The sequence below is a fragment of the Podarcis vaucheri genome, assembly GCF_965113315.1.
Source record: "Podarcis vaucheri genome assembly, chromosome: Z".
Lineage (NCBI taxonomy): Eukaryota > Metazoa > Chordata > Lepidosauria > Squamata > Lacertidae > Podarcis > Podarcis vaucheri.
In genome coordinates, this window is record NC_138758.1 from 9,646,908 (window position 1) to 9,668,875 (window position 21,968).

The 21,968-nt window shown below is 46.6% G+C and overlaps 1 protein-coding gene across 3 annotated transcripts in view; it reads right to left on the bottom strand.

The window, feature by feature from the left end:
- The window catches only part of CD99L2 (CD99 molecule like 2), a 72,467-nt gene that overhangs the window by 13,738 nt on the left and 36,761 nt on the right, over positions 1 to 21,968 (bottom strand). Inside the window, exons 2-8 of one of the 3 annotated variants that reach the window (XM_082207317.1) lie at positions 17,016 to 17,081; positions 16,735 to 16,773; positions 15,047 to 15,139; positions 13,264 to 13,341; positions 11,713 to 11,805; positions 9,862 to 9,897; positions 5,867 to 5,936 (exon numbers count right to left, since the gene is read on the bottom strand). In XM_082207317.1, the coding sequence (XP_082063443.1) occupies positions 5,867 to 5,936; positions 9,862 to 9,897; positions 11,713 to 11,805; positions 13,264 to 13,341; positions 15,047 to 15,139; positions 16,735 to 16,773; positions 17,016 to 17,081 (475 nt within the window). The remainder of the gene's footprint in view (positions 1 to 5,866; positions 5,937 to 9,861; positions 9,898 to 11,712; positions 11,806 to 13,263; positions 13,342 to 15,046; positions 15,140 to 16,734; positions 16,774 to 17,015; positions 17,082 to 21,968) is intronic. The other 2 variants (XM_082207316.1, XM_082207318.1) reach the window with 2 other exon arrangements.

Here is a 21,968-nt window from a genome sequence, read left to right on the forward strand (position 1 = left end):
GGCAGAACACCAGGTTGGGGAATAGCTGAGGTGCAGAATCCAGCCTTTGTTAAGAAAGAAGCCAACATGTTTCTAGTGGTCATTGATGAAATGATACACTCGAAAGCGTATTGCCAATGGCAGCTCATAGGATGGCTGAGTACGGATTCTAGTGGCTATGGGTGGAGGACTCCTCCTGTGACTCGCAGAACCAGGCTGATGATGCCAAACTGTCCAATAAATTATTCAAAACAATTATTATGCAACAAAAGGCAGCATAGAATTCAGCTTTTCTTGGCCTGTTTCAACTGTGCAGATAAAATGTTAGTTAGCCTATTTCTATTGGGTTGGGCCATTTCAGTTGGTCCAAGTATTATACAGTGGTACCTCGCAAGACGAATGCCTCGCAAGACAAAAAACTCGCTAGACGAAAGGTTTTTCCGTTTGCGATTTGCCTCGCAAGACGAATTTCCCTATGGGCTTGCTTCGCAAGACGAAAACGTCTTGCGACTTTGTTAAACCGTTAAAACCGTGCTTCGCAAGACGAAAAATTCGCTAGGCGGCAAAACTTGCAGAACGAATTAATTTCGTCTTGCGAGGCACCACTGTACACTCCCCGTGCCCTGGACAGAGTCTCTTCAAATCTGACCTTCTGGTTCAGAGGGACACACCCCCTGCCAAATAAATGGGACAAAACGTTCCAGGTGGCATGCCTACCTCCAAAGCAGCACTACGGACAGGGTGCATTGGCTGCAATCAATGTGCAGGTTAGCTGCCAACATAGCTCTGTCGGGGCTATTTCCAACAAATTGTTTCTGCTTTCCAGGACTGCTTTTTGCAACAATATTCACAGAGAAAAAACACATGTGAAAAGCTGCACAGTAGGAAAGGCCTACAAACAGAATGCTAAGACCCCCACCAGGTGTTGTGCAGAGATCCCCCCCCCCCGCTATCCTCTAATGCACACATCGTTTTACAGCCCTGACGTCATGCCTGCCCCGAGTTTGCCTCCATGGAAATCATTCTGTCAAGAGATGGCTGATCTACATCTTGGAGTTGAAAGCAAGGACAAATTGGGGGTGGGGGGATCATGTCCTCCCTCTCACACCCCTCCTCCCAAAGCCAATTCTGAGAAGTGTGGGGGAGAATGTAGAAATCCTGGGGCAGCGTTAATTATCTTCTAAAATGTTGACGAAGGAACTTGTGTGAATAGGGCTCGACTGCTCTGCAACTGCAGCCTTGCGCATACACAGAGACACACACTGGTAGCCCTCATATTAATTAACCAGCTGCTGCTTCGGTAGCACTGCATTGAGCAATAAATGAGATTGATTATAAATTTAGCGCTGTGCGCAGTCAAGAGGTGGGTGGGGTTTGCAGAGACTGGAGGCTTTGTCTGCAAATTTCTGCACTCTGCAGCATAGGCAGCATTTTTCTTCCCTCTCTTTCTCTCTCCCACCCCTCCCTGCTCCACCCTACTTTGGAAAAAATGATGGGGTGGTCTGAAAAAAAATGACTCCTTTGTAGGATACTGAGACTTGGGGGTGGAAGATTATCTGATGTGTCCAAAAACTGCTGGAATCCACATGGACCTTAACAGATAGCAGCAGTTTAATACTGCAAAAGGTGCTTCCCTTGGGTTGGTAAGTCTCATTTAATCCACAATGTGGCAGCTAGACTGGTGACTGGGAGTGGCCGCCAGGACCACATAACACTAGTCCTGAGAGATCTGTATTGGCTCCCAGTACATTTCCGGGCACAATTCAAAGTGTTGGTGCTGACCTCTAAATGGTCTCAGCCCAGTATACCTGAAGGAGCCCTAAATGGCCTCAGCCCAGTATACCTGAAGGAGTGTCTTCACCCCCATTGTTCAGCCTGGACACAGAGATCCGGTGCCAAGGGCCTTCTGGTGGTTCCCTCACTGTGAAAAGTGAAGTTACAGGGAACCAGGCAGAGGGCCTTCGCGGTGATGGCACCCGCCCTGTGGAACGCCCTCCCAGCAGATATCAAGGAAATAAGCCATCATCCTACTTTTAAAAGACATCTTGCCCTGTTTAGGCAAGCTTTTAATATTTAATGCTGTATTGTTTTTAACATTTGATTGGGAGCTGCCCAGAGTGGCTGGGGAAACTCAGCCAGATGGGCAGCATATAAATAAATTATTATTATTAGGCAAGGAGTTAAAGTGAATGCTTAAAGATTCCTGTGATCCCAAGGTAGCCACCTCCTGAGGAGCCCCCCATTAGGCTCTGCTAGGGTCAGGTGATTCCGCTGCATCTCTGCATTGGGTGTGAATCCATCGTTCCTAGAGAAGATAAGCTGAGAGCCCTGAGAAGAGGCTGTCACCTTTCATGGGTCATTGCTCTAGACTCATTCCTAGCAGGAGGCATGCCCAGAGCACTAGCTCCTGCAGAAACAGGGCTGGGAAAGCATTTTAGGCGCATCCAACTGACATGCAATCGCCAACACTCGGCTCCTTTTGGACCTGGAAGAGGGCAGAACAGGAGCAGGGCATAACAGGGTGGGCTTATGCACCCTCCGCTGGCGTGCAGAGGGGCCAGGAATGGAACCCCCATGCAAAACACGTCACTGCTTGTATTCTAAACCAGGGAAGGAAAAACATCAGGCTTGGGTTACCTACTTCCTTCGTCACTAGAACAAGAAGATCCACTTGCCAGAGCAAGGTGCAAAATGATAGGCAGGGAATGGAATCATAGAATCATAGAATTGTAAAGTAGGAAGGGAACCTGGGGGTCATCTGGTCCAATCCCTTACAATGCAGGAATCTCAACTAGACCATACATTGCATATGGCCATCCAACCTCTTCTTAAAACCCTCCAAGGAAGGAGAGTCCAGCCCCTCTCATGCGAGTCTGTTCCACTGCCAAACAGCTCTTAAACACAAGAAAGCTCTTCCTTATGTTTAGTCAGAATCTCCTTACTGGTAACTTGAATCTGTGCTATATATTTTTCCCATTTGTAATCAAGTTGGAGAAACTAACACACAGTGCACAGAATATCTCTGACCGCAACAAATCTTTGGGGAAACTGACTCACCAATTTGACGGATGCAGGAACAGATTGTGTTCCTACAGAATCATAACTAAGGATTTTCTATTGCTCCTCACATAGCCCTGGTTTCAGTTTAGGGCACTGAAGGAACCCCAAGGGGTCCAGTAGGAAAACCAGGAAGAAGAAGAAGAAGAAGAAGAGTTTGGATTTGATATCCCGCCTTTCACTCCCTTTAAGGAGTCTCAAAGCGGCTCACATTCTCCTTTCCCTTCCTCCCCCACAGCAAACACTCTGTGAGGTGTGTGGGGCTGAGAGACTTCAAAGAAGTGTGACTGGCCCAAGGTCACCCAGCAGCTGCATGTGGAGGAGCAGAGACGCGAACCCGGTTCACCAGATTACGAGACTACCGCTCTTAACCACTACACCATACTGGCTCTCCAGTATGAGTTCTTTCCCCCCTTTTGAAGTGGGTAAGCTCATAGTAATAATGGCATCTGCAAATGTCTGCAGGATAGAAAGCGACGACGCGATAAATCAGTATTAGATGGAAGCTTGTGGGGGGAAATATGTTTAATCAGTGGAGGCTGGTCCGTTGCGGCAAGCAGGATGCTGCCCCACCAACTCCAGTCTGCCCTTGGCCAGCCCACACCAACTGGAGCAGCTGCAATTCAATGGTCGGGTACTTGCATGTAAAAGGACCCAGTTTCAATCCCTGGGAAGTCTAAGTAGGTCTGGGAATGCCTCTTGTCTGAAACCCCTAAGAGCCACTGTCAGATCAGACAATACTGAGCTAGATGGAATACTGGTGCGGACTCAGTATAAGGGAGCTTCCTGTGTTTCTGCCTGCCTTATTACTTGCAACCACTGCCTGTCAGCTTCCCCCTCCTCTTGCAGAACTCTGCAAAGTAGATGGTGGCAAAACTAGCCAAATTCGTTGGCTTCCATTCCCTTTATTGTTTGGGCTTCCTGCCTACCTACCAGCTCTAATGGACAGCAGCCACCACTGTGTTAAAGACACAACACAAGTGACTATCCACACAAGCCCATTACCCCTTTGTCCAAATGCTATCCCCATTCACGCCACTAGGACATACTATATAACTTTCACACATGCAACTGCTGACCAACGTTTCAATTACGCCGCAAACACACTTCTCTGCTGAATCCCCTTCCTACTAGTTCCAGATGTCTGCATCTGCTCTCATGCTTTGGAACGGCCTGTGCCTCTGAGATGTTGGAATGCTTGTAAACTCTCCATAACCCCTTTGGCAGCAGAGTCTACAGCTGGAGAGAAATGGCTTCAATCAACTGAAGCCAGAGTTCATACAGCCAATTGCTGTGGAGGTTTCAAATACTGCAGCCTGTGGCTGCCTTACTTCTTTCTCTTTTAAAATGCTAAATATATCTGAATTAGGAGAGTAGGAAATGGTCAAGAACAATCAAAGAAACCCATCACTATTTTTTCGGAAATTCAAATGATTGGCCACCTATCAAGGAAGCTGTAGAAGTCATTTCCTGCCCACTGTTTCAGTCGGATACCTAATCTCTAAGCAGGGCAAGGGGTGTAGCTATGCATATACAAAGCCCCCTCATTCAATGCTTGCCGTCCTCACAGCGAGATGAAAGGCTCCTGTCCACAGTCAACAAAGCCACTGCCAGACAGTGTAAACAGCATTGAGCAAGGTGGACCCAGTGGTCTTAGTATAAGGCAGCTTCCTATACCAGATGGGGGACCTGTGGTCCTGGATATGTTGCTGGACTATGATTCCCACCAGCACTAGCCAGCAATGTATCATGGACTGGTTGGACACAGAGGAATGGTGGGAGGAACCAGCTAGGGGGCCCCCAAGGGAAGAAGGCTCAGAGCCCAGGGAGTGGTGGTGGGACAATGATGAGCAGTCACAAGAAGAGAGAGACAACTGGGAAGAGGTGGGGTCAGATGCTGAAAAGGTAACAGGGCTCAATGAGATGGGACAGTCGGTGGCAGAGAATCAGAGGCAGAAGCTGAAGCAGGGGAGGAGGCCAAGAGGGAGAGATGAGTGTGCCTGGTGAAGTGTCATGGGTGTCTCCCCCTCCTGCTGCAACAAGCTCTCCTCCCACCTGGTCTCCCAGAACCAGAAGGGGCATGAAACAGGAGAAGCAAAAGCAGATGTGCAAGGACAGCCTCAGATTGCTTGGAAAAAACCCTGGGGAGGAGGGGACTTAGCAGCTGTGGGGACGGGGAGAACTTCAGTGTTAGCAACTGCTTCTTGGGGGCAAGCTCTGTGCTCATTCGGCCTGACACTCTTCCAAGTTGGTGCATAAAAAGGCAGAGGTAAAGGACCCCTGACAGTTAAGTCCAGTCACAGACGACTCTGGGGTTGCGGCGCTCATCTCGCTTTACTGGCCGAGGGAGCTGGCAGTTTTTCCGGGTCATGTGGCCAGCATGACTAAACCACTTCTGGCGAACCAGAGCAGCACATTGAAACCCGTTTACCTTTCCGCTGGAGAGGTACCTATTTATCTACTTGCACTTTGACGTGCCTTCGAACTGCTAGGTTGGCAGGAACAGGGACCGAGCAACGGGAGCTCACCCTGTCGCGGGGATTCGAACCACTGACCTTCTGATCAGCAAGTGCTAGGCTCAGTGGTTCAGACCACAGCGCCACCTGTGTCATGAGTTAACTCCAACTAGCGGGGTGTGATTTACTTCTGGCTCACTTTTGACACAAGGGCAGTTGTCGGAGATCATGGGAGTTTTTGTCTGGAGTGCCACAGATTTCCCCATCCCTGTTCTACAGGCATTAACTTTGCAATTGGACTGCCCATATAAAAATGTACTTTGTGTCCCTTTTTGTTGGTGTCCCCTTTCTTAGCTGAGCAACAAAGAGAGAACTTACCTTTCTTTTTATCTGGCTGGTAGCCGCCCTCGTCCACAATTCCAGCCAAGTCATCATCCGAAAACCCTGAAAGGTTGGAAGGGGATGGAATTGCTTGCATTAGCCCATGAAAAAGTTTTTAGGTTCAAAAAGACATTCGTTTCCTATTTGTTAAAAGGAAGATGGCTTTAAGTGCCGCATTCAGGAGGAAGAGAAGCATTTCTTAGTTGGACTGGCGCTGGTTAGGTACTGACTGGGAAACAAGGACTTAAGATGTGAGAAGAAGCAAAACAACAACAAGGGCAACTCCAAGTCAATGCCCCATCCCTCGCTTGCCATTGGCTGAGCATACTCAAATGATTTCTAGACTACTCTAACTTACCCTATGTGAGGCTGCCCTTGAAGAAGGGTAGCAAAGAGCACTCTGGAATCCCATAGTCTGTGGCAAGAGATTTTCTGCCATCATTTTAGTGCACACGAGACAGATACGCCAGCTTGATACTGGTGCAACTCCCATTATTCTGTCTGTTTGTGGTTTTGATGGATTATTTATTTGGTTGTTGCTTTTGGTGTGTGTTTTCCTGTGACGGAACTGTTCGGGTTTTTATACAGACTGCTGCTTTAGTATTTTAGTATGCATTTCTGTGCGCTGCTCTTGGGACCAGTGCAGTCAAAAGATGTGGCAAAACTAAAAATAATTGTTTCTTAAAAAATAACATCTACGGGTGTTACAGTATCCCTACAGTAGAGTAGGGGGTGGACCTGCAGAACTCCAAGTGCTGTTGGACTCAAACTCCGATCACCCCCCAGCCAGTATGACCAATCAGGGATGATAGGAGTTGCAGTCCAACCTACATCTGTAGGTCCACAAGTTCTCCCCTCCTGCCCTATTGGAATTAAAGGCAGGAAGAATCCTTCTACATTTGTGTTATGGGGAACAGCATGACTAGTCATACCAAACACTTCCAGAAATGGAAAACTCTGTGTGTGTTTTAGCAATCTGCTGAGGTTTGCTAAATTCATAAAACTGAATTAGGCGTGCAGGATGAACTAATGGATGTCCTCCTGCAAGACATGATGCTGCTGGGACCTTTAGGAGGACTGGTTAGGGTGGGTTAGGGTAGTGTTTCTCAAACTTGGGTCTCCAGCTGTTGTTGGACCACAACTCCCACCATCCCTAGCTAGCAGGATCAGTGGTCAGGGGTGATGGAATTTGTAGTCTGACAACAGCTGGAGACCCAAGGCTGAGAAACACTGTGCCTACACTGCCTACACTGTGTTGTGTAGGTGGGGAATTTCAGAAGGTGTAGCTTCTGAATAGATGTGTAGAAATACACCTCCATTAAAGGGCAGTAGCCCTGTCCTCTTCTTCGCCTGTCGTGGTGAGCTTCAGCTGCTGAAATCCCCGCTTAACGCAACGATAAAAGTCCTGCTCTCTCTTTTTTCACTTGGCAACCCGAATGTACCATTTCAGGCTACAAGTGAGGGGGGATACACATTCTGAACGTGTGCACACACGATATAAACTCGCTGCAAATGAAAACAGAACACTAGGACAACAGGGTAGATTTCTAGCCTTCTTCGTTTCATCTGCGCTAGTTTTCTATTCTCAGGGGGTTGGGTTTTTCCTGTATGTGTGTTTTCACAAAAGGGAGATTCAAAACTTCTGATTTGCCTCCCAACACCTGGAGCATTTTATCACTTCAGAACCCTGTTCTCTATTAATATTAAAGTATTTTGAGGCCACCTTCCCATTCTACAATTCTATGTGACCTATGTGCACCTTTCAGGGCATGTACTCAAACAAGGTGGCTTACAATACAAAACAATAATAAAAATAAATTTTAAAAATCTGAACAACTATTTAAACAAGACAAAGTGATGCCAGATATCAATGTAGGTCAATATATCATTAAAAGTCAGCTGGGGGTGGGAATCAAAATGATTTCTACAGCTGTGTGTATAGTCCAGGTCTTTCTCTTCCTATGCAACCAGCTAAACCCAAAGTCAAACATTTCGGCGTTAATGTTGCGCAAAAAAATTTCCAGTAGCTAAGAAGGAAACAAATACACACCATGCTTTGGCAATGGCCAGCTGGGATAACAACAGCTCTGATCAGCCACATGCAAGATGATTCATTTTAATTGATTTTATCCGCTGTATGCTTTTATAAGTCTTATGTACGCCGCTTAGAAACCTCAGAAATGAAGTGGTATAGAAAAAAACTCACAAAAACTTAAGACACAGATCAATTTGTTATTGCTTGCTTAGAATTCAAGACCAAGCACATCATGTATAAATTTCCAAACTCTCCCACGTGATACTGTGGGTAGAAGCAAGCAAGCAAGGAACCCACAACGCTGGATAGCGGTGGAGAGGAGAAGGGAGCAAGCAGAGGAGAAAGCTGGGAAAGAAAAAGGAGAACTGGAAAAGCTAGATGGCAAATCCTTCTCCCAGGCCCCACTTGTTGGAGAATATAAAGACAGGCCCTTATCACAGGGGTGGATAACCTTTTCTGGCCAGCAAGCTAGATCTAAATTTCCCCAGACTCTGGCAGGCCAAATTTTGCAGGTGCATGGGGTCACCCATACGTCAATCACCTGACATCATGCTGCGCTTTGAAGCTCCAATTGTTAGGACTTCAAAACACAGCTCAGGGGTGTTTGTAAGCCCTTTGTAAGCATCTCCAGCCTTCTCCTTAAACCGCTGAAATTTGGAGATTTGAAGAACAGCCCTTTTCCTATCAGTCCTATCCTGCTGTGAGGTATTTTCGTTCAGTGGGAACTGCTCCACCCTCCTTGATTAAGCTGTGCTCTCACCGCGCATCAGCTGATGGGTGGTTGGGAGTCTGCCTTGTCCAAGCAGAGGAACAATTCAAAGTCAACCTGAATTCCTGTTTGTTCCTTTCACACCTCACCTTTACCCACCATAATGTCAGGTGTAGGGCATGGCTTTCTAAAAATGGCCTGGCAGGCCAAATGGAGAGACATCATAGGTCACATTTGGCCCACAAGTAAAAGGTTCCCTGTCCCTGTCTTATAATGATGCTGACAGTCAGGTCAATAGTGCAACTGGCCCACAACAACCCTGACGGGAAGCACCTCTCTCAGCTTAAAAGAAAAAGAAAAAGAGGAAGTGCTGCTTTAGGTAACAGGAAAACAAATAAAAGTGTTCCCTGGACACTCCTCCCCGTGTGCTCTCTCCACATAAATACAGGAAGGAACTGGCTCTGAACTGGGGTGAGGGATCTTCTGCCCTGCGTCACACCCAGCCGGCACGGCCAATGGCCAAGGTAGTCCAGAAACAACTGGAGGGTCACAGGTTCCCCATCCCTCCTTGAAGCTTTCCAGCAGTGTGATATTAGGCCACACCTTCCCTTAAACTGTGGTTATGTCTTTCTTCATCTGTTTCATTCCTTCCCACTAGTGGGCAGAAGATACAAACCACAATTCTTGCCTTAAGGTTAAATCCAAACCAGGGACAACAGTTGGGTTTTGCTCCCTGAAGACACAATCTGTAGTAACTGAAGATGGGTTGCTGGAGCAAAACAGACCATTGTGCCTGGCTCACACCTAAGCTAGGGTTCATGGCTTATTTCCTCTGCTTACTTGTGGGGTGAAAGTGCCCTCTAGGAACCATGATGGTAAACTATTAGCTACAGCTTGCTGTGATGTACAAAAAGGATCACTATCCAGTTTTCGATTTCGTAATGGCAGCCTTTCTTAGAGTGTTTCATTGTTGGAAAAAAGTAACGCAGGGAAAAGCAAACGGCCATCTCACAAGATCTGAAGTTGACCAAGTCAATAATAAATGTGAAAATTAGAGAATGCTAATTGAAAGGGAAAATTAGTAGAGGCGTTCAGCATTTAAAATCCCCCCTCGCCCCCAGTGCATTGCACAGATAAGTAACAGGATGGATTTTCCGTGCTTAGAAGGAGTGGACGGCAGAAAACAAAGGATTGTGACAGGAAGGGGAAAGGTAGCAACTGGGAGCCCATCCAAGACTCCTTACCAGGTTTTCCACCTCTTCCACCTGTACCTTTCGAGCCTGGAACAGGATTCTTTATTCATTAACTGATCACAGAAAATAGCAGCTGTTGATTTAGGTTTTGCAACACGATGAAAGCAAATTACGCATGTTTTAGGAAAAAAAGAGTGCAAGTTGGTATCAATAACATGAACATTCTGCCAACACATCTGTTTATTTCTCTAGTGTTACCTATATGGATAGGGTGGAGGGAGACAAACAAGGGAGACATGAATGATCCATAAGGAAATTTATCTGGCCAAACAGGTCATATGAAAGGGAGAGGAGGTTTAAAGCTGAGGGCCATGTGTTTCTCACAGCAAAGCATCAACGTGACCACTTCTTCTATATGCAATGTTCAGGGTGCAAATGCCACCACTTATGTTGCTAAAACAGCACCGGCCGTGCACAAGTGAGAATCCTCAGCAGATTTGGGGGAGCCCTACCACCTGCAAAAATCCAGAAAACCTTTAGAAAAAACCCTATGGAGGGGAGGGAACCCCAAATTAGCCCCACATTAGGACTAAGCATGCTCTAAGGCCACAGAACGTTGATTGCTGGGATGGTGCAGGGAACGATGAATGGAATGCAACCCTGAACAGCAACACCCCACGCTGCAAGATTTTATTACAGGTCCTCTGTTTAAATTACTATTGTTCATCCACTCTACTATGCCTGTGCTGTTGATTCATGCAGCGAATCCCATGAACCAATAAGCACAGCCATAAAGCCAGAGGTGAAGTCACAGTGACCTACCTTTTGGCAAAAATGTGTGTTTGTGTCCCTTCCCCATTGCTATTTTAAGGGCTTTCTTTGTGCAATGGGGAAGTACAACAACCCCTTCCTACGGCAGACTCAAGCGTGACTTGAACATGTCATCCAGACTTCCTGTATGCCTTTTGAGCTGTCAAGCTTTGGCCACGAGAAGGTATCCTGTTTTGTTTGCCACCCCAAGACTTTGGCTACATCAGAGGTTTGGTTCACTGTAACATCAACATGAGAAAAGAGTCCTTCCTATACGCCCCACAGATGGCTCAAAATGTGAGCACGGCAGCCTTAAAGGAAGTGGATTCTTCCAACCCAGTTTTGGCTGACAAGGGGAATCTCCTTCACTCAGCGGGACCTCTGTATCAACTCACCCAATCTATGTGCTAAGGTTTCTGGGCTTGAAATAAGTGGGGCCTCCTCCACCAGCTAGCTTCTCTGGGCCCAAATGCCATGGGTCCCCCCTCCCACTTTAAGCTGGGCCCATCCACAACCACCGCACCTGGCTGCATCAGAGGGAAAGGTGACACACAGATGCTCACCCAAGTCAACTCGCCCATCCTACGTAGGTTGGCTAGGTTTAACTTGTGAACAGCACCTCACTTGACCTCCTGGAGAATCATCTCCTGGTGACCAGGAGGGAAACTGTACAAAATGTTTGTTTGTTTTTTAACATTGGGAAAGTGAAGGGAGAAGATATATGTTGCTAACATTGATACGTTCAGCAAGCGGCCTGGTCTGGTAGACTTTTTTTTGTGGCTGACGGGCTCTGCGCTATGGGAACCCATGGGAAGTTAGGGGCCAACTCAAGACCTTCCTCCACAAGACTCCACTGGCATGTGACCCCTGGGGCTGTAAAGGGTTCCCAGTTCCTATTATAATGCCACTCATGAGCCATGTGGTCTCTTCCAAGCCACCCAGTTCCATGGTATCTGGGGGGGGGGGGTCAAAGTTTGATGCATATTAAGCACCATTGAGATTGGGGTGAAGAACCACTGTGAGAAAAATGCTCGCCAAATCATCTAAAATTTAGAAGTAAAGCACAAAGCTAATACTGATCTATCAACTTACCTCCACCAGGATTTACGTTAGGCGTTCCTCCACCTTGTCCAGGGTTGTGGTCATCCAAAGCATCAGCTAAGTCGAGATCCATTGGATCTTTGGCTGGGAAATTGCACATGGATTACTATTGAATGCATCTGTTGCTCTATAAAGCAGTGGTTACCAATTAGGGAACCTCTGGGGGTCCACAGAACGCACCCAGGGGGTCTGTGGCCCCATCCCTGGCCTCCCCCACAACTAAATTTTTGTCATTTTTGCATGGTAGTATCACAGATTTTATGGCCTGTTTTTTTAGTATACCAAAATCATCTGCTTATTAGGGGCTACCCCACATTTTGTTCAAAAAAATGCTTTGCAGAGGTAAATAAGAGTTACCAAAATTTTCAAAAGTAGGGGAGTCCATGGCTTGGCTTTTGAAAAATAGGGAGTTCTCAGTAATTAGCTAATTGTGAACCACTGCTCTAAAGCATATAATAATCTAATACAAATTCAAACTGGTAAAGACAGTATGTGCTTTTCCCTGCAGCTTGATCCACTGTGCAGGGCAACCTCTGTGCAAAGTGCATAACAGGACATAACTGAATTACTGAGTAGTTGAAATTGCAGGAAAATATGAAGAGGTCTTTGAATGAATGAATGAGTGAATGAATGAATGAATAGGTCTATTTATACTTTTCCTCCCTCTAGGTTGGCTTTTGAAAACAAAACAAAGTAACAGAACCTTCCCAGTTTGAATTTGTATTAGATTATTATATGCTTTAGAGCTTTTAAGACATCCCCCGAAAATAAGACCTACTTCTAGTTTTGCCTCTCGCTGTAATATAAGGCATCCCCCCGAAAATAAGACCTCCCAGATAATAAGGCCTCCCCCAAACATAATGCCTCCCTGAATATAAGGCCCCCAAAGCTACCGTAAGGCGTCTGACTCCTCTGGACCGTAGTGGCAGGTGCCGCCACGCAGCTCACTGATTGGCTGCAGCGCAACCGAAGCTGTTCAGGCAGTGCGAATCAGAGAGCCTGCGCCTCTGCCAGGACAAGCTGCCACCTGCTGCTCGCTCTGCCCTGATGGAGTCTGGCTCACTCACAATTAGGCAATAAATGTGTACCGTATTCTTCATGGAAAAATAAGACACCCCCTGAAAATAAGACCTAGTGCATCTTTGGGAGCAAAAATTAAAATAAGACACTGCCTTATTTTCGGGAAATCAGGATATATTGCAAGACGCGCCCTGCACTTAACAGTGTTGTCTGCACCATCATCCTCCCACTTGAGGCCAAAGAGGTTAAGGATGGGAGCAGGAGAAACATTGGGACAACCTTGTCCCTGGATGTACTCTATCATGTTGGCCAAGGCTTATGCAAAGCTGGTGGGCATGGGGACGTCCACAGTTGCCCTGTTTGTGGAATGGTATGCCAGAATAGGCCCTGGAGCATCACACACTTGATTCACTTCCTAGGGAAAATAACACTATCCAGGAAGAAAAAGTGTAATAAGTCCCTTGACACATTCCTGGCATGAGCCATGGGTGTCTTGTGCGCTCTGTAGAGGTTGTCACTTACCTGGGACCTTCTTGGGTGGAGCCTTGGTAGTTTTGGGCTGCTTGGTGGTGGTATGCATCACGTTCCAGTGGATATCATCTGAAGACAGAGGAACACAAGGGAAGGTGACTCAGAAAGTAGTGGCGATTGGGTAAAGAATGAAAAGATTGGCAGGAGCAATTTAAGCCACAGGAGGAGCCTCTTTCAGGAGGGCTGCTCTCTTCTCACTGCCCACCCACCCTAAGTACAGCCAGGGGACTGCATAAACAAAACACTATTGGGGGCGGGGTTAAGATTTTAGGAGGCAAATTTTCTCTTGAACTATATATACCCATTGTATGGAAATTGACAACAGGACAGCAGAAATGGATTCTACACACCCTAATGGTGGCCAATAGACTGATAACTGATGAACTGAAAGAATAGAGATACGATTCCCCTTAATCAATGGCTCGACAAGATAACAGTGGCAACCTATGAATGGGCAGCTTATAGCTGCAGACTCTCTTTGGATAAATACCATGATATCTGGAATGAGTTTACACAGAATATATTAGGTTACTAACAATTATATGTGTATCAGGATATTAAGAATATACACATCTGTATATTAATGTATGGCAATTTTGCAGTATTATTTTTTTTCATTCTCACTCACTTCCCCCCCTTTCTTTCCTCACTCTACTTTTTCATAAATGAAATTCTCTTAATAAAATATTATTGTTATTAATAAAGTACAGCTGGGGGGGGGGGGCAGAGCCAATAGGGGACACAACAACTAGGGTGGAGTTAGGAGATACAACCAAACTCCCCGCCCCATCCCCACAAGTGATATTGGACAAAACACCCACATACAACTCTTTCCATGAGCAAAAAACAACAGCACTAGGAGCCTGTTGTGTCCATATGTGCTGGGTCATAGTACAGATCAGTGGTGAGGAACATTTTCTGGCTGCAGGTCCAGATCCTTATCTCCTGGATCCCTAGCAGGAGAAATCTGGCAGGTGGGCAAGGCCACCAACTACCTATCAGTCACCTGACGTCACTGTAATGTCAGGTGACGCTGCACTCCTGAGTTGCTGGAACTTCAAAGAGTAGCATGGGTCGGCTTGAAAGCTCTTCTGCAAAACAGCCTTGTGCAGAGAACAAGAGACTCAAAAGACCAGCATGGGGCTGTTTGCAAAAAGGGCATTGAAACAGCTCTGTGCTGCTGTTGCTCCAGGGGAAGGGGGGGACTCTTTTTTAGCAGCTATTTTGGGGGAAACCACTTTGCACTCCTGGAACAAAGTGTGGGACCAGCAAAGGAACAATGACTTCAACCTCCTGATTGTTCCTTTGAAGTCGTGACACATACGACATCAGGTGTGGGACATGTGGGTGTAGTGGGAGGGGAGAGGGAAACAGCCTTATGTGAGGAATGGGGACCCCCTAGAAGGGCAGAGAGGTTCCCCATCCCCGGTACAAACAACGCCCCCCACCAAGAAGTAAAAGGAAAGGAGAGACAGGAGAAGGGAGAAGCAAAAGCAGAGATGGAAACCAAAATGGAGCAACAGAAAGAACTTGCAGCTCTTGATCCTGTGAAGGTTGACAGTGGGTGGCTCAGGTGTTTAGGAAACTTTGCTATAAAACAGGGATGGGGAACCTGTGGGCCTCCCCTGCCCCATGTGCTGCTGGACTACAGCTCCCATCATCTTTTGCCATTCGCCATGCTGGCTAAAGCTGGTGGAAGTTGGAGCCCAACAATTATCTGGAGGTTCCTGCCCTTCTGCTATAATAAAGCCTAGCAGGGAAAGGAAGGACTCACCTGGTTTCCTTGGATAAGGACCAGTGGTCACCTTGGTTGATTTAGTTGTCATCTCTGGTGGGGTGTCGAAGTAGTCAGCCAAGTCCAAGTCACCTATTTGGCAGATAAATACAGAAGCACACACAGAGAGACAAATAAGCCACAGGTGGTTGGGTTTTTCTGCACCGTGTGTATCTTCTCTTCTCCTCCAAGGAGTTCCTGGCTTATCCCATTTTACCTTCACAACTTCCCTGCAAAGCAGGCCAGGATGGCATAATGAAAGAGGGATTCCCTAAGGCAGCACAGAGAGATTCCAGCAGTGACAGCATTCCACTAAAATACAGACACTCCTGCGACTGGTGTGCCTGGTACAGTGTTTTCATTACTGGTGTAGCTGTAAAGGTTGGAGTCAGCTGCAGGTCAGCAAGAAAGGCGTAGGGCTCAGTTGTCAGCGAAGTTAACTCTTTATTCAAGGAAATGGCATGCTGCTCAGCAACTCTCCCCAGTAGGTATTGCCGCTATGGAGCAGTTGCCAGGACTGAAGGTCCCTGCCTTCCCACCTTTCTCCTGGGTATTTCCCAAGCAGTCTCAAACTGTGCTTGCACATCTCTGACCTCTGTCCTGCCCTAATTATTCCGCACATTCTTGGAGACTAAAGGAGAGGAAACTTGTTACAGCAGGAGAGGGAGACTCCCTGGATTCTTCAGCTGCCCCCTGACTCCTCTCTTCTGTTTCAGCCTTGGAGTCTGAACTGTTCCCTGCCACCAGCTCTTCCTGCTCACTAAACCCTGTTGCCCCTTCAGCATCCAGGCCCTCCTCCCAATCTTCTCTCTCTGATTGTCCCACCACCAATCCGCAGGCTTTGAGCCTTCTTCCTCAGGGATTTCCCTTGGGGGTTTCCCAGTTGTTGCCACAACTCCTTGTTGCCCAACCAGTCCCTGGCAGTGGCCCACCTAAGGAGTCAAGTTTGTTGAACTCAGATCCATTAACTCAGATTCACTGCAACATTTCACACACATGAGATTGGGGGAGGGAGAGCTGCATGCATGTGCTTCCTCCATTGCCACATCCCCGCACCAGGTGAAAGAGGTGGAATGGGCAAGGACCAAGCCATGTGGCAATTTTGGTGGTAGCAGGAGCCTGGGGACTTCTTTGCCCAGTTGGTTCTCAGCATTGCTTCTTCATCCTGCCCCTACAACCCAGCCAGAGGCCCCTACCACTCCATTAACCAGCATCGGCCACAAGAAGAAAAAGAAAGCGTTTGCAGGGTCTGTCAGACCCCACAACCTGCAATCAATAGTTGCCATTCCTACCCAGAAACACTTAGTTGTCTCTAAATAAACAGCAATTTCTCCTGGGTTTGGTCCCTTCTGGGTTTGCTCATGATTTGTTCGCACAAAGTACGTATGGAGTCTAGATGTTTTCAGCTATTTATCGCGCAATCATTTTGATTTGTTTGCATGGAGGTTAGACAATGACTTGTCAAGCAAATGTGATTCCAATGCATTTCCCCACCACTTTCCTTACTGCAGAAAGTCCATTTCTTTTCTATGGAGCAAAGCAGGTTAGTTGTGCCAACAGCTTCAAATCATCTTTGATTGCAGAACTTGAATTTGCCGCTATGTGATTAAATCCCACCTGCAAACAGCAACTTGCCCCTGATTCACCCCACTCTTTTGCTATAAATAAGAGATAGCAAAACATCTCACCTGTTCCGCTGGAAGGCTTTTTGGGCGGCTTGGGAGTAGCTGTAATTAAGACAAAAAGAGGGAAGGAAGGACATTTTAACTGGATGAAGAATTAAAAGTTCACTGAATCTCACAGCACAAGCACATGTGTACTCAAAAGCAAGTCCCATTGAGTTCAATACCCACTGAGTTTATTATTAAGCTGTAAATAACTGTAGGAGGTGCCTGCATCTGTGAAAACATCAATATATAATGCAGGTTGCTCCCCCCACCCAATTCTCTCCAGCACAAGGGTGACTTACGCCGTTTCGTTGGAATGCCATCATCCAGCGCATCCTCTAAATTGAAGTCGAAATCATCGGCATATCCTAGAGACAAAGAAATAGCACAGGTAAGTTATTTGCTGCATTTATATCCCACCTTTCCTCTAAGGAGCTCAAGGAGCTACACTAGTTCTCCCCATCCGAACTGCATCCTCACAACAACTCTGTGAGGTAGGCAGGCAGGCAGAGAGACAGCAACTGTTCAGGGAAGTTTTAATGTTTGATGTCATGTTGTGTTTTAATTTGTTGGAAGCTGCCCAGAGCGGCTGGAGGAACCCAGTCAGATGGCGGCATATAAGCACATACATACATGCACACATGACCAGTAAGCTTTGTGGCTGAGTAGGTCCTACTCTGACACTCTAACCTAGTGGTCCTCAGAAAATTTTATCTGGACCACACTTTCAGAATAAAAATTTGCTCGATTTTTTTTATTGGGAATAAATCCATTGGAAAACAAAAAGAAACCACTCCTAGCAGTGCTTGATTTATAACATACAACGCAACTACTTTAGAATGTGATTGTGGGGCATCCAGAATGTATAAAACAATGCAGTTATATAAGAACGTGAATCATTCCCAAAATATAATTATAAACGAGCCTCTTACATATGTACCTTAAGTAGGTATACAGACTCAATGAGAGGCGTGAGCTTTCTTTTGCTGGGTAATCTCATTTATATAAGGTCTATTTTGAGACAGAACAAGCTTTCATCTTCTCATCAGCACAAATAAGCCTTACTCTTTTCTGGTCTTTCATATTTGTCAAGAGTTGAATATCACTGTTCACCGCAATATGCTGAACTGTAGAAGAATAGCCAATGCTCTTGAAGAGAGGCGTGAATACCATTTCTGATTGTATAGACATTCAACACAGAAATGTCTAAATGTTTATTTGATTGCCCTTGAATCTTCCCACCAGGCTTGCCACACCCTTGGAGAACCACTGCTCTAACCACTACATGACCAGTCTCTAATCCCCAATACAGGGAGGTCATCGATTGAAAACAGAAGGTGGCAAGGCAGCATTTAGCCAGATTGCTTCAGCTTGTGACACGTTTTCAAATCTGTCCCTTCCCATTGGGTTCAGCCACTTTCCCAGAATCTCATCGCTGTGAAATTGCAGGGCAAGTCAGAGTTTAGGTTCTCTGTTTGTCTCTCTTTGTCTATAAATGCATGGGCTTCACTCATGTTTGTCAAGGCAGAGCCTACTGATTCTTCCATCTCTCAATATGCCACTCATCTGTGGATGTTCTCCTGGTTATTATACGTTTGGAGGGAAAACACTGTAAAAATATTGGCACATCATCTGACAAAACAGAGGGGGGGGGAGAGAATGAGAAACAACACCTAGCCGATACTGCATCTTTTAGCAAAACGCATTCCAAGATGAAAGATAATAATTCTATATTTGCACTGAAAGGGGTGGAAGGGAGGGGAAAATTGAGATAAGGATATTATGGCAGATCTCTGAGTGATTTACGGTAAATAAGGATTTCTGACTCTGGACTGTTTAACAATAGTCACACACACACACCTATTTCCCCAAACTAGGCTGCTGAAATGAAGAAAGCGGTTGTGGGGAGAGACCAAGGACCCCTCAAGACGGGTGCTTTATTACAGTTGTATTCTGCAATGTATTCTTGATACCACAATCGTACGCTGGAGGTGAATATACTCTGCTTCATTCGTTGTTCTGTGATGCTTCCCCAATAAAACCAGTATTATTGCTATCTGGAGGGCCTAGAGCACAACAGAAGCAGGACAAATACTATTTCTCTCAGCCCAAGGACCAAATTCCCTTGTGAACAAACTTCCTGGGACCAACAGTGGGTGTGGCCAGAGGCAAAAAGTGCCTCTTTTGTAAAGCAAGCTACATCTCTCCCAAGTCAAAGGCATGTCTGCAGCCTCCATCTGGGCAGTGAAGAAACAATATCAGAGTTGAAGGACACAATTCAGTCAGGCAAAAGGACTTGGTGAGGCTGTGGACCAGAGCAAATGAGGGTTGGGGTCTGCGGAGGAAGCCTGGCCTGAGGAGAGTCCCAAGGGGCTGCGTTTGAGTCCCAGGTCTGAGTTCTCACTCTACTGATGGTTGCAACCTTTAATCCTTCATCTTGGGAGCCTTTTATTATTGCTACTTTTACTCCCCCATTACTGACTGTTGGCTTATCTGCTCTTGATGTGTTTTTGCCTTCATACATTCTGGATTTTACGTCTCTCGGCACATGCAAAGTTAACGCAAAAATGAGAATGTTCAAATGGCTTCCCTTGGATTCCAGCTGCTAAATGGATTTAGCTGCTGCCACCTGAGCTCTGACATCTTCCATGAATAAATTTAAGGCTCGAGTGACAAGGCCAGCAACAATGGGGGAAGGCACAGGAGCTGGCAGGAAGCAAATGTCAGCATTTCAACGGGGGGGGGGGAGGGGAGAGAGCAGGGGCAAAGGGGAGGGGTGCAAAAATGTACGACTCCTATGTGGTTGGGACATAGCCTACATGGTCCAGTTGCAACGGTAAGGCTCACATTCCTTGCTCTGCCCACCTTTGCTTTGGTCCCACCCACTGATGTGGCATTTGGTCTCCTGGAATGGTACCCCTCCCACAAAGAATGTAGCTCCTGGGCTGAAAAAGCTTCCCCACCCCTGGAAAACAGGATTGCAGCCATAAGGCGCAATCCCTACCACAACAACCACCAATTCTATCCTTGTGGTCACTCTGTCTGGTAGACTGGGCTACGACGTAGTTACTGGCTAACAGTAATCTGGTGGGGAATCTGACCCTAGGTAAAGGGACCCCTGACCATTACGTCCAGTTGTGGCCGACTCTGGGGTTGTGGCGCTCATCTCACTTTACTGGCTGAGGGAGCCGGCGTACAGCTTCCGGGTCATGTGGCCAGGATGACTAAGCCACTTCTGGTGAACCAGAGCAGCGCATGGAAACGCCGTTTACCTTCCTGCCAGAGCGGTACCTATTTATCTCCTTGCACTTTGACGTGCTTTCGAACTGCTAGGTTGGCAGGAGCAGGGACCGAGCAACAGGAGCTCACCCCGTCGCGGGGATTCGAACCACCGACCTTCTGATTGGCAAGTCCTAGGCTCTGTGGTTTAATCCACAGCGCCACCCACGTCCCTACTTATCTATTAATTAAATTTGTATACTGCCCTTGCATTGCAGGGGGTTAGACTGGATGACCCTCAGGACCCCTCCCGATTCTATTGATTTCAGGGCAGTTCACAACATAATAAAAGCAAAGCAAAAAATGAAACCTAGGTATCTCAAGTCCCTGTTTTCTACTCCACGCAGGTTGGCTTTACCTTTCCTTATGTGGGAGAATCCCCTCCTACATTGCAAAAAAGAGCCCTAAGGGAATACGTCTGGGGGAAAGGCAGCAGAGCATCTGCTTTGCATCCAGAAGGTCCCGGGTTCAACCCTGCCAACCAGTGTAGGCAGTACTGAGCTAGATGGTCTCACTTGTTATAAGGGAGATTCCTGTGTTCCTGCCTTTGGACTTGCAACTAAGTCCAGTGGGTGGCAGTGCCTGTTGGCTTCCTCCTCCTCAATCTCAGGAGTGACACTGGGGAAGTCTGAGGAGGAGGACAAGCCACGCTGGCCTTCTGAGAAAACAGGACACAAGAGTTATAAAAGAATGCTAATGTGCAGCAGAAGCAGCCAGTGGGGCAGGGTGGAGCTGATCTCCCAATAGCAGCATCGCTGCAGCTTACCTGAATCCACCAATGTGCCCCCCATGGTCCCACCCTCGCCACCGCCCTGCCCCACCCCAGCCTTGTCTGAGTAAGTTGCATCAATGCTGGCGTAAAGAGGACAGATCTGACACTTTGCCGTACAAAAGCAGCTGCTATGGTTTAGGAGCCAGCTACAAAAACAGAGCAACTTTGGCCTGGTGAAGATGCAAAATGAACGTCTGCACACAGACACACCACCGCACTGCTTCTTCTAATCCTAGGATCAATAGAAACAATTTAAACCTTGCTGAAGGTAAAGGCCCAGGGGCAACCCCAAGTTTACATTTGTATGCAAGAAAAGGTTTTCTCTCCTCACCCGCCCCTTTTTCTTTTCCCTTTCCTGCCTCTCCCTGATTAAATAAATGCTAAGAACACCAATTCATTATACTCCAAGGTGATGCAATTAACAGGTTTGTTTTTAACACAGAATAATGCAACTGTTGCAAGGAGCTGTTTCGGAAAGGCGGCTGGAGGGCTGTTATCCAAGGGCTGCATACAGAAACCAACATCAAATCCATCTCACACTTTGGAAGCATTTACTAAAGGGACATCTTTCTGTTTATTTGAGGGATTTGTATTCTGCCCTCCACCCTTTTTTACCTGAAAAGAAATCAATAAAAACTTAAGATACAATAGAGCCTGAGGGCCACATTCCCACCTGAGCAACTTCCCAAGGGCCACATGTCAATGGGTCCAGAGATAAAAGTTGCTGGAACATCAAATGTAATTATTATCTCTCTACAGCAGCTTCTGCTCACTCAGTCCTCTCCATCCTCCATCCACACATACCTGGGGTATCTCAGTCAGTACAGCATGGGACTCTGAACCCCAGGGTCATGGGTTCGAACCTCATGTTTGGCATGCATATATATATATATATATATATATATATATATATATATTCCTGAATTGCAGAGGGTTGTACTAGATGACCCTCGTGGTCCCTTCCAATTCTAAGATTCTGATTCTAAACCAAAGGCCTTACTAGAATTAAAAGACATACTCCAGCCAGGCAAAACCACTAGGGTGTGTAAATTCTGGAGCACTCCAAATCGTTTGCTTATGTTCGCCGTGCACAGAAAATAGCAGATCTGGATGAAAAGCAACACATGGAGAGCTTATGCACTTATGATTGAAATGTGTCCCTAATTATTGCTGCTGTGTAAGACTGTATAAGCTTAGAACGTTG